The sequence below is a fragment of the Oncorhynchus gorbuscha genome, linkage group LG16, assembly GCF_021184085.1.
Source record: "Oncorhynchus gorbuscha isolate QuinsamMale2020 ecotype Even-year linkage group LG16, OgorEven_v1.0, whole genome shotgun sequence".
NCBI lineage: Eukaryota > Metazoa > Chordata > Actinopteri > Salmoniformes > Salmonidae > Oncorhynchus > Oncorhynchus gorbuscha.
The window spans coordinates 49,822,354-49,834,678 of NC_060188.1; the positions used below are offsets into that span (position 1 = coordinate 49,822,354).

At 42.0% G+C, this 12,325-nt stretch overlaps 1 protein-coding gene across 5 annotated transcripts in view; it reads left to right on the top strand.

Annotated features, from left to right (window-relative positions):
• The window catches only part of LOC123999656 (HMG box transcription factor BBX-like), a 28,030-nt gene extending 16,012 nt beyond the window's left edge, over positions 1 to 12,018 (top strand). For 3 of the 5 annotated variants that reach the window (XM_046305622.1, XM_046305624.1, XM_046305623.1), the window contains exons 4-17: positions 1,014 to 1,265; positions 1,700 to 1,901; positions 2,036 to 2,103; positions 3,068 to 3,148; positions 3,525 to 3,605; positions 4,012 to 4,092; positions 4,210 to 4,290; positions 4,462 to 5,278; positions 5,432 to 5,564; positions 6,363 to 6,517; positions 6,703 to 6,792; positions 7,187 to 7,393; positions 7,544 to 7,736; positions 8,066 to 12,018. In XM_046305622.1, coding sequence (XP_046161578.1) covers positions 1,014 to 1,265; positions 1,700 to 1,901; positions 2,036 to 2,103; positions 3,068 to 3,148; positions 3,525 to 3,605; positions 4,012 to 4,092; positions 4,210 to 4,290; positions 4,462 to 5,278; positions 5,432 to 5,564; positions 6,363 to 6,517; positions 6,703 to 6,792; positions 7,187 to 7,393; positions 7,544 to 7,736; positions 8,066 to 8,141 — 2,517 coding nt within the window. In that variant the 3' untranslated portion in view covers positions 8,142 to 12,018. The other 2 variants (XM_046305625.1, XM_046305626.1) reach the window with 2 other exon arrangements.
• Positions 12,019 to 12,325: the final 307 nt, after the last annotated feature.

The window sequence follows — 12,325 nt, forward strand, 5'->3', positions numbered from 1 at the left end:
AACAAATTGTCTTTTTTTGAACCTTAATACAATAAAATAATGATGCATATTTGCATATGTTGTAGCTTAGACCCTTATTTTAGATCTGAGGTTGTGTTGTGCCCACCTTAGTTTGAGATGCTCCTGAATAAAGTGTGGGTGTTATGTTTTGGCTAATACATTTACTAAAATGGGAATAAAATTTACATTTCAACTCGCAAATTAGTACAACAAAGATCAATGGAGGTCCACACCACAGAATGTTGACTTGCATGGGAATATATGTTTTAAATTATACTCTCAATCCTAGAAATATAGATTATCCAATAGACATGACCATTTTAAGTTGACATTTGACAGTGGGTGGACCGGTTGTCATCTTTGTGGTAGTAATTAGAAGTCAAAATGTCAATTCAATTTAAATTTCAATGGTGTACTAAATTACAGTGGTCTGAAGGGGTCGGTCCATTCTATGAAATCTATTTCTAAGATTTGAAATGACACCCACCCTGTATTCAAGAGCAGATGATGTAAAGTAGGGTCTAAGCTACAACATATGAATATGTTACATGTTTTTTAAAATCATTTACATTTAAAGTTAAAAGTAATTTTTATATAACCAAGAAATTAAATAGTTTGAGAATCCTGTTTTGAAAGCTTTTAAATATCAAAGTCAACCAAAAACCTTTTCAAATGACGAAGACATGGATGTCTCATGGTATGGTGGGGTATGCAAAATGGGTCAACTTTGAGAATTGTTATCTCCTGAATATTTTGTCATTTAGGTCCAAAAAGTCACTTTCTGACCACTTCCATGGACAAACAGGTATGGAAAGTTTGGTTAAAATCAAAAGGGATTCTGTCAAAAAGTGATTGAATTCCAATGGATATACCCAAAAAGGACATTTTGAATTATTCCCAAAGAAATATCAACTGAAACAATCGAGCCTTACCATTGTTATGATGATGATGATAGTGGTGGGGGTAGAGATGATAAAGATTGAAATATCTATCACTGATGCATCTGTCCACAGCCATTGCTGGTCAGGGAGAGCCGGGGGCCGGAGGTGGCATGCGGGGGGCCCATGGAGGTGGAGGAGGACTCTTCAGAGCAGCGTGCCCGCCGACCCATGAACGCCTTCCTGCTTTTCTGCAAGCGCCACCGTTCACTGGTGAGGCAGGAGCACCCTCGGCTGGACAACCGTGGTGCCACCAAGATCCTGGCTGACTGGTGGGCTGTGCTGGAGCCCAAAGAGAAACAGAAGTACACGGACATGGCCAAGGAGGTGAGCACGACCTAAACCCTGTTCTGGAACTGTCAAACGTTTCTTATTCTCTTCGGGGCGAATCCTAACTTTATTTAACTATCATTTTTACATCGATGTATGACTAAGTTAAAATTTAACTAAAGTTAGGATTTGCCCCTTTCTGTTTCTCTAAACAGACCATTCCATTTGATTTTGTCATTTGAGAGTACTTTAAATTGAGGTAATTTTTCCTCGTGGACTGGCAGAGTTCAGAGAGAATGAACCCTGATTTGTGCGGTGTGACAAGCAAATGAGCAGATCAAGCACTCCAACACAGGATCACAAGCAAACTCATTTGAAAGACTATACTTAGACAACACCTCTTCAGTATGTTCTGCATTTTGCTAGAGTAGGTATTAATTGCTTTGTCTTTCTTTTGTTGATAACCATTCTGGCTTTGTGTCGTCTTCCAGTACAAGGATGCCTTCATGAAGGCTAACCCAGGCTACAAGTGGTGCCCCACCACCAACAAGCCAGTCAAGAGCCCCTGCCACACTGTCAGCAACGCACGCAAAAAAGTGTGGTCTTTCCCTTCCAACTCCCCTAAGGGCTGTGCCACTGCCAAGAAAGTGCCCAAGACTGACAGCACACCACAGCTTAATTTCGCCATGGCAGGTGCGTCAAGTGATACATTTCTGGGTAAAACAGCTTATAAAATATGAATGTCATGTCTCAGCATAGCTGCCGCTGAATTAATGTCAAATTAGTAAAGATTAATCCCACCTTGCCTACATTTTGTGCCTTCCCAGATCCCACAAAAATGGGTGGCCTAAGCATGCTACTGTTGGCTGGGGAGCATGCCCTTACTGCCAGAGAGGTATGTCACATACTGCACTGAACAAAAATATAAATGCAACATGTAAAGTGTTGGTCCCATGTTTCATGCGCTGATATAAAAGATCCCTGAAATTTTCCACATGAACAAAAAGCTTATTTCTCTCAAATGTGAGCCTTTCTCCTTTGCCAAGATAATTCATCCACCTGACAGGTGTGGCATATCAAGAAATTGATTAAACAGCATGATCATTACACAGGTGTAGTGGGGACTATAAAAGGCCACTCTAAAATGTGCAGTTTTGCCACACAACACAATGCCACAGATGTCTTGTCTCAAGTTTTGATGAAGTGTGCAATTGGCATGTTGACTGCAGGAATGTCCACCAGAGCTATTGCCAGCAAATTGAATGTTAATTTATCTACCATAACCCCACCGCACCATGGGGGGCAGGCATAAGCTATGGACAACAAATACAATTGCATTTTATTGATGGTTATTTGAATGGACAAAAATACAATGACGAGATCCTGAGGCCCATTTCTTTTTAAAGTATCTGTGACCAACAGATGCATATCTGTATTCCCAGTCATGTGAAATCCATAGATTAAGGCCTAATTTATTTATTTAATTGACTGATTTCCCCAAATGAACAGTATTTCTGTAAAATCAATGAAGTTGTTGCATGTTGCGTTCATATTATTTTTCCAGTGTAGGTCCTGGGCTGTAGTGCAGCAATTCACCACCAGGGGACGTCAGCGTTATATGGGTTTAATAAAATAACGTAAAGGCCCGGTCTAGTGTTTTTTTCAACTCGTCAAACTGAGTTTATCCATGTTGTGCAACAACTTTAATCTAGAAATCATTATTTATCTAAATATATCTGAAGGACTTAAGTCATTCTCTCATTTGTTGGAAAAGCACTGTGAGATGCAAATTCAAAGGTCACGTTATTCAAATGTTTGTGGTGAATGTGTGAATTTAAGTGTGAATTGAACCTCCACAGATTTCATCCAGTTCTTCAAAGTCTGGAGCCACAGATGTCACTAAGCACCCTGAGAACTCCTCCCTATTCCAACTTGCTGAGGTAAGACCACATAGAATGGGATGGTTCTCTTGAACGTCTTGTAACACTATTTAGTAGGCCTGTCACGGCAACCGCAGTCTGACACAAGTTTGTTGATTTTATGCCAATATGCATAGATGTATAAAAAATAGCCTACATTACATTTATTATCTATTTGCATAGAAATGGTTCAGTTTGCTCTTAAAGTAACCCTACCATACCCAACACACCAAATATGCCACAATCATAACATTCCCTAAAATGATGGCACTACTATGCCTTTTCTGTGACCTATCCTGCACTGACTTTACATCAAGCTGCAATAGGGAAAAGGAAGTGAGGCTCATTCCTATTGAAATGGGTCAGCCAACCATCAATTTGTGGTGTCCCTTTCCAGCTCTCCTCCAGCACGCTTCAGCCCAGTTTAACGGACACAGCTGGCAAAGGGAAGCCCTTGAGTCGGGGGGACCAGGCAGAAGTGGGTATTCTCAGGAAAAGGCTATTTGTGACTACATCTTTTAGCTCAATGTTATTGACCTGTAACATTCATAGGCGAGGTGCCAACTGCTCAGCATGCTTACATACTGCATGAGTATGTCATTTTATCATTCTACATGCTATTTTAATGTGCTATTAAGTAGTTGGTTTTTAAACCGAGTGGGGTACCTTCCTGCTTACTGAAATCCACATCAACAAAATTCAAATCTGCCAATACTTCCACTATTGGCTCTTCCTAATGTGTGGGCATGCCTTAAGGAAGGGCACAAATTAAAGCATTCAGTATATACCTACCATAATAATTAGTATACACAAGTCACAAATATGAACATACCGGTACATAATCCCAGGATCTTTATCCATTCTCCCTTCCCATTTTTCCCCAGACGTGGTCTGGCACCTCACAGCAGGGAAAATCTGACGTACCCAAGATCAACGTCAAGGCCCCTTTTTTTCAACTGGCAGAGGTACAATCATTACACTGTCTCAAGTCTGCCACTCTGCACAACTACATGTGCTTTATAGTATTGTCTTTACTATGCAAAGTGATGTTTTGTCTAATTATCCTCTGTTGTCAATTAAAGCAGATCTCCTCTGATTCAAGCCAGTCGACTGCACCGGAGGGAAAGCAGTGTAGCCAGTCGGCTCTCTTCCAGCTCGCTGAGGTACTGCAGGCCATCCATCACAAAACCTTTAAGGGTCCATTTAAGCCCATTTGATATTACTAAAATCTTCAAAACCCCTATAGTGGAAATGACTAATAGTTATCTCCAGCACTTTCACAATGATGTGACTACTGAAATGTTAATTTATGTGCACTGTTGTGTTTGGTATAGATGTGTTTGGCCTCCGAGGCAGGGAAGATGGAGACACAGGACGATACCTGTGCCCCACACTACAAAACTGAGACGGTGGTCAAGGAGGACACTGGGGGCAACATCACAGATTTTCCTCTTTCCTCTCCCCCATCTTCCTCCACTTCTTCCTCCTCCACGCCCACCAACGCCAGTCCCACGCTGCTCAGCGGCCAAGCGGCCAGCGTCAAAAAGAAGAAGAAGAAGAAGCAAGAAGCTACTGCCAGAGAGCCACCCAAAGCGGTGGACAAAGACAAGATCCCTCGTCCGGGCTCGCCCAAAAAGACCCTCAAAAAGCGACCATCGTCTGAGTCTGAGTTGGAGAGCCTCCTCTACACTATCGAGGCAGTGGCTAAAGGTGCCTGGGGCGACGCCGAGGAGGATATACCCAAGAAGAAGGCTAGCACCGCTGTCGTTACCATTCCAAGAGAGCCCAGCTCACCCAAAAAGAAGTCCAAAGCCAAGAGGCCCCTGAAGGCTAAGGAAGAGGATGAGATGGAGGAGGACAACGAGGATGGAAGTCGCACAGAGCTGCCATCGACAGTGGAGACGGCAGCGAATCTAGCAAGCCCCAAGACAGAGGCTGAGGAGGCCAGCATCGGCAGCACCCCGGGCAGCACGGAGAAGCCCACTGCCCCTCCCAGCCCCCCGCACAAAGTCGAGGAGAAGCAGAGGGAAGCGGAGGCCAACGCTGAAGGGTGTGGCTCCAGGAAGTCTGAGAGAAGCTGCAAGGGGGCGCTGTACAAGACCCTGGTGTCGGAAGGGATGCTGACCTCACTGAGGGCCAACGTGGACAGAGGTATGTATTAGTAACCCCCCTGCCCAATCTCCACAATGACTATCAATATGCTGTTGATTTACACCCATTCTGAGCAAGTTCCTGTGTTTTAATTTTAATTTTACAGGTGGCTCCTCTAAACTCTGTTTTTGTATGTCTGTGTGTGTTAATCAGGCAAAAGAGGCTCTTTTCGAAGTGGATCTGATGAAGGGGGCTGGACTGACGAGACCTGGGCTTTCTCACAGATGGGACCCACTAATCCCAAGAAGCTAAAGAAGTCAAAATCCAAAGACGAGACGGCGCCAGGGTGAGTTCCCGGTCCAAGAACATTTTACCCCAAAAAGTGCTAGGTTTTATCACTGAAAACTGAATGAAATACGACTAGTGGGAGCAGAATATAGCGAACGAACAATAAGCCCGTTTGACAAGGGGCACGTCCATCATGCGAGGATTCAAGTTTGCACTAATGGCAGTGGAGATTGGCTAAGTGCGTTCGTGGCTTGATGCTCTTTGCATTTACGCCACAAGTCTGTTTTGTTTATAGACTATTAGTGAATTGTTGGATGTGGAAAATACATTATTCTTTCAGTGTCTATTTAACTTGCTCCGCTTTCTTTGAGGTGTACTGGGGTCCTCTGTGTGCAAGTTTACATCTGACTTTGAGGAATCCCTGAATAGAGCAAATAGGCCAGGTTAGGTTATGGGCCCTCCTACGTGTTTGAAATATTAATGTGGGCACCTCCATAAGCGTTAACAATAATGTTGGTTCGTCCCATTCATATTTTTAGGGGTTTTTAAGGGTCAATGTTTAATGGGTCAATGTCCTGCTTGAATGAAATGGATAATAAGCCACTTCGTAAAACGGTTTATAGCTCAGTAATCGAGGAACATGGCAACAGTGGGCCTTAGTTATCCAATCAAGGCACACTTAAAACACGCAAGAGGGAACTTGAAAAGGTAATATTGTGTTGGTATTTCTATCAAAATATAAAAAACAACAGTGACAAACAAATGACAACGCGTTTCCGCATGATAAAAGCCTTCATGAAGAAAGTGGAGTTGAGCATGTTCCCACCCGTATCTAATCAGCAACTTACCTTTGCAGTTTGGGGAAACTGGAGGAGGAGTTTGAGAAGAAGTTCAACAGCCTGCCGCAGTACAGCCCTCTGACGTTCGACAAGAAAAGCACCATCGTCACCAAGAAGAAAAAAACAGACGTTAGCACCGCACCGGAGGAACAACCCCCAAAACCTGCCAAGGGTAAGCAGAGAATGTTACTGGAATGTTCACCACACATTTCAATATGTTTTGACAGAAGCCATCCCTCCGCATCCCATACCGCTCCTATTGCTCCTCGCTTTCAGGAACTTGACCACATTGTTACCATTTAACATGGCATGCAATGTTTTTTTTTCTATTTTTGTTTTTCTTTTTTGTTATATCAGGTCCATCTTCATCTCAGAAAAAGACTTTATTCCACAAGATTGTTAGCAAGTACAAGCAGAAAAAGGAGAAACCCAATACTGTGGACAAAGGTGAATTAGAGCATCATGTAATGTGTGTGGATTGTAAATCCAGTTGTGAATGTTCTTGGCATGGTATTTACACATAGTTGGAGATAATGGACACATTACTCAATGTAAAAAAGTGACAACGTAAGTACCAAGCGTTTTTATTTCAAATTGAATTTAGACACGTGTAAAATATTCTCTCTTTAGTTGTTGAACAAGTTTTAAACTGCAAAGTGAGGAGTAAATAAATAGTGAGCCATCTAGCAGAAAAGGGTCTTGGCCAAATCCATTTTTCTTTACAGTCAATTCATGATTTACGCATGAATTATCTTGGAGTTAGGTGCCCACATCTCAAGTTAGAATTTTGGTTCAATAATTCTAAAATGAGTGGATCTTTCCAAATGTTATCCCCTCTCAGACATAGCGATGCATAGTGACTCCCCCATGTCAGACTCGGCTGCCAAGGCCAAGCAGACCCCCGCCCCATGTGCCACCGCCATGCTTTCCCCAGAGGCCATGGGAACTAGCGCTAGCATACCGGTGGGCAGCCAGAAGAGAAAGGCTAGGAAGAGCAAAATAACCCACCTGGTGCGCTCGGCCGACGGCAGGGTGTCCCCAGCAGAGGGTAAGTCTTTCCTAACAGGCAATAGTTTGTTCTGTATACCGTATGTGAGCTGGAAAACGCCAAATGAGGGATTAGCTGTGCATGCCATTTTGAGAGGCCATTTTGAATGACATAGCCTCATGGCATCTGCTTTGGTCCGTTTTATCACAGAGGACAAAGTCAGGGACCTGACCCCGGAGCAGGACGACAAGCCATTACCCCGAGAGACTTTATGCAACGAAACAGGGCGCTACAGTGCACGCAAGCAGGAGGAAGCAGATAGAAGCAGTGCACCCGAAGTCCTGCCCGCCTTCTTTAGCCTGTCTGCCCTTGCTGAGGTGGCAGCCATGGAGAACATTCACAGGTAGGCAGCCAGAAATATAGGAAGAGGGACTCACCTTTGCTTCAAGGAAGCTGTTCCTTTTCAACCTTTGTTGAAACACTGTTAAATTCTTCTCTGTACGCTTTGAACGTGAATGCGCTATGTTTTATTTTCTATCAATTTGTGTCCTTAGATAACCAGGGAGTTTCACATCTAATCTATGACCTTAAATTATCAATCAAGTACAAGGGAGGAGCCAAAACACTACTTCACTAAGCAGACAAAAAAAACATCTGAACACAAATGCCAAGAACAAGAAGTGCATACCTTGATTGGTTGACCTTTACCAACTTCTCTTCCTCCTGTACCAGAGGCCAGCGTGTGATTGGCGACAGCCAGAAGGAAATGGCCCAGACCCCTGTCCTCATCTCCTGCGCTGACCAATGAAGTGGATCAGCCGCCCTCCTGCCTCCAGCAAAACGAAATGGACGCTTGCGTGTTGTGTGCGTTTTAACTTTTAACCTCCGACTCCTCATCCTGTTCTGGAAGGAAGGAGATGGAACGTGACTTGTGGATGGATCCCTCTGTGGTGAATTAGCTAGAGCTCTGGTCTGAGGGGGGAAAGTGGGGTAAGAACCCCCCCCCCCCCCCCTCCCATCCACTCACCTTCTAAGTATTCTCCTGAACCCTTCCCTTGGCAGTAGGATGTCGCCTCCCTCTTCTTCCTGTACGGTCCTACCTACTTAAGAGTACCCTGAGGAAGGCAGGTTGTGTTCACGTTAATGTGTAATCTTTGTCCGATATTACGCCATTTTAAGGTCAAGTTTTGCGAACAAAAATTGCATTTCAAAAAAAGAAAGGAAACCTACACACGGTCAGCTTGACCACTTGTAAGAGAACATCTTCCCCCTTTCACACACTGTTGCAAAGTCCCCTCCACCTAGCATACCTCAATGTAGGGATGAGTCGAATCTTGTAGCTTCCTGCACACCTTCCTGCTTGAACAAATTGACACAGCTTGGTAGATAGTCCTTTGTGAGTTATTTCATGTGGTACCCTCATTTTGATTTGCCTATTTAGTGTGGTCTAGAGATAAAGCAGACCTCTTAACCTTCCACACCATGATCAAGTATTCCATATTACTCCATCCCTTGCCTTCCCACCAGCTTAGCAACTGCTACTACAGTGATCTGTGTAACCTTCATTGTCAGTTTGAACTAAACACATTGAGGCTCTTGCATTTGAACTTAAGCTTACGTTTAAGCTTAGATGGGAGGCCTTTGGTTAGCATGTTGTAAGTCTGAACCTGCCTGTTTTTCCTGGCAGTTGGTCCCCCACAGTGGGGGTCGATTTGATGAGAAGCAAAGTTACTGACAGGATGGACGGTTCTCCATGGCCTTAACTCTCTCATTACGACGTTAGCCGTACCTCAACCACTGCCATCCCATCCACCGCGCAACCATTCACATGAATCTTACATCCGTTTGAATATACTTGAATGATGAAAATGCATTTTGTGTCAATACTTGATCTTATCGCAGTCTGCGTAGCATCTACAAGGCTAATCCAAATGTGTGCTACTAGTTTCCTAAGATAGTTTTTTAACAAAGAACACTGCACTAACGTAGGAGGCGCTTTTAAGATGTAACTTTTTCTCAGTAGGGCAATGTGTTTTCCCTGGTCTCTTTTTGTTTTTCCTACTAGCCTTTGAGATTTTCTTATGCCAAGTAACGGTCCACTCTTAGGCAATGAGAATAATTAAGGTTTTGATTTTGAACGTATTTGTTTTTCAGTAACAAGACAATTGCTTTTAATGCTTTGTTTATTTTTTTATTTTGTAAAAAATGTAGTTTTTTTGTATGTTCTAGCCGAGGTAGAACAGGCTAGCATCCATTCCATATCCAAATAGCTGATCCTTGTGTCCATTCTTCTGTTTACAGTGTGTGAGCTGTAGTAAGGTTGGGGGACTCTTGACGTCTGCACTGGGTGTAAGCTAATCAGATGGAAAAAGCTGTCTCAGGTTTATACAAGTAGTGCAAGCCAGTTCCAAGGTTGAAGAGTCCCCAATGATATGTCCTCCATGAAATTATCATTATGCTATATTATTATGACTCTTTTGTTTCTAAGTTGACCAATGCTCTTTTTCTTAGGTCTTACATTCAGCCATGCTTCTCTCGCTGTTGCTTTTTCTTTACGTTTATTGCTCTTTTTATATTAGATTCTTCTCCTTCACTTAAGTGTATTATGATGCTGTTGAACTAGATTTGTACTTTTTTTTTATTTTATCTTGTGTTCCCAACCTCGGTTTTCTTTTCCTGAGGCCTAGTTTACTGGATTAAGACTGTTGTCAAAAAAGCTCATACACAAAATAATGCATCAGTGCTTACTGTACCTGTTAAGCAAATGAGCACTGAGATGAGATGCACTGCTTCTAGAAGGGTAGTTTCCACCTGTAGTTTCCAGAGTTTGTATTCTTAAAGCAACTGCATTGCCATTTCTGGGCTACGTCTGAATGATGTGTGCTGTCAGGGCACAACATGAACTATTTAAAAAGGCTATTAGCTCAACCCTATTATTGTCCAATGGTGGTACTTAGTTTTAGCCAAGGGATTATAATGCCACAAAGTAGAATATATTGAAACTATATTAAATATATCCTTACAAGTCAGGATTGGACTGACTTGTAGGGATACGAGCAATGCTGTATTAGTTTATTTATCCCTAAAAGCAGGCAAATGGACTGTAAACAAGCAGACCTAAATCATGACTTTCAAACTCCCAAGCTTGAAGGAAAGCTTTTAAAACAAACATTTAAGACTTAAATATACTGTATATATTTTCCAGGTTTGAGAGAAAATAAATTGAAGGGTGACTAAAGTCATCCAAGCAGTAAACTACGCAGTTCTTCCACTGATAGACAGCAGTGTTGTTCTTTCACACAAATGAAGCAATTGTCTTCCCCAAAAAGAGCGACAATGTACATGCTTGTAACTGAGACATTTGCCAAAGAAAAGGGAAAGTTGTCTTTTAAATGAAAATTCTGTTGAAAACTAGGGTTAGCATAGCAGTTGCACTGCATTTTCTTGGTGTATAGATCTTCAGGTAACAAATGTATTATATCAGCACAACTAATCCTATATATCTGATGGGTTTCCTAAGACTTAAACCCCAAGTGGGAATGGTGTACATTGTTCTGGCACCTTTTCAATGCCTCTTTTAATAGACAATATTTGCACCTTATGATCCAAACCAAAATGATATCATGATGATCTTTAAAAATGTAATATCATTAAGTGAAATTAAAAGATTACACAGGTATTTATGTCCATCTTATGACATTATGCATTGAAGTATTTTGATCTAATTTGAGCATTTTAGAATCAAGTCGGTAACCAACCCCACACATCGTCAAAAACAGCCATAATATATCACCCTCAACCTTTTCTATTTAGAAAATGCCTCCATAAAATTCCTATATTATTAGTTATTGAAATGACTATAGACTATATCCTTTTGTGCTAGTACTGTCTCTTGAATGTAATCGATTTTGTACATGTATTTTTCTAATTCAATTTAGGTCTTGACTCTACTGTGTGTGTATGCGATGGTGGACTGTTTCCACAGGTGAATAGTTTGTTACAACCTATGGTCCTCATGACGATTCAGCTGCTGTGCTGGGAACTCTGTGGAGGTGTGTGGAGTTGTAAGTCATTGTGACTTACCTGCCAACGTCTGTTAAAGATATATACGAGAGAGATTTTTTGTTTGTTTGTAAGGGACCGTGTCACCCCGGACGGAATTATTTGTTTCTCCTCTGCAGTTCAATGAGGCTCTCACTTCAGGAAAGGGTGAAACCAGGGACACTCATGCAATTACAAAGAACAATTGCCAAACCCTCTGTATTCAAGCTTATTTATTACAATTTCTTTTTTATAGCTGTTCATTTAGTTACAAAAATAGAAAAACTGAATATGCACCCAGATTAAAAAAAACAAAAAAAACTTTCTCCCTTTACAGGAATGTAGATCACGGCTTCCCTTTTGTTCTTCTGAAGAGATGACGCCAGATCTTAAGTTTCCTCTGATAGCTTGTATAATGTGTGCTCAATCTTATTTATGTTAATAGTACTGTATCATGACATGTATGGACTTGATTGTTACAGCCCAGTTGTTCAATGCAGCCTTGCCTTACTGGAGCCCCTGCTTAGTGAGGGATCCCTTAGCCATCGCCCTCAGCCCCTTTCACTGAGTCATGTCATAACACTGTCTGCCGACGCAACTATTATTCCTTGAACACCTATTAAAGTAACCTATATTAAACCTTTTCATCTCACCACAGTCTCTTCTTCGACATCAAAGTGTGATTTCTGGAATCTGTTTAACATTTGCGTTACTCTGGTAATTGTTTAACATAAGCATTCTGTTGCAGCACGACGCTCCAACTGTTTGATCTGGCTAAATTGGGGAACTCTAGCATAATGGGCACTTTAATGCAGTTTCGAATAAATGTATGTGACAATTATCTTTGTCTTCTACTCATTCTGGGATGTGAATATCCACTTGATTAACCCTTATCCCAAACCCCCGATACATTTTTGGATTCCTCTGATCACTGTGACGCCACTTAAAGGT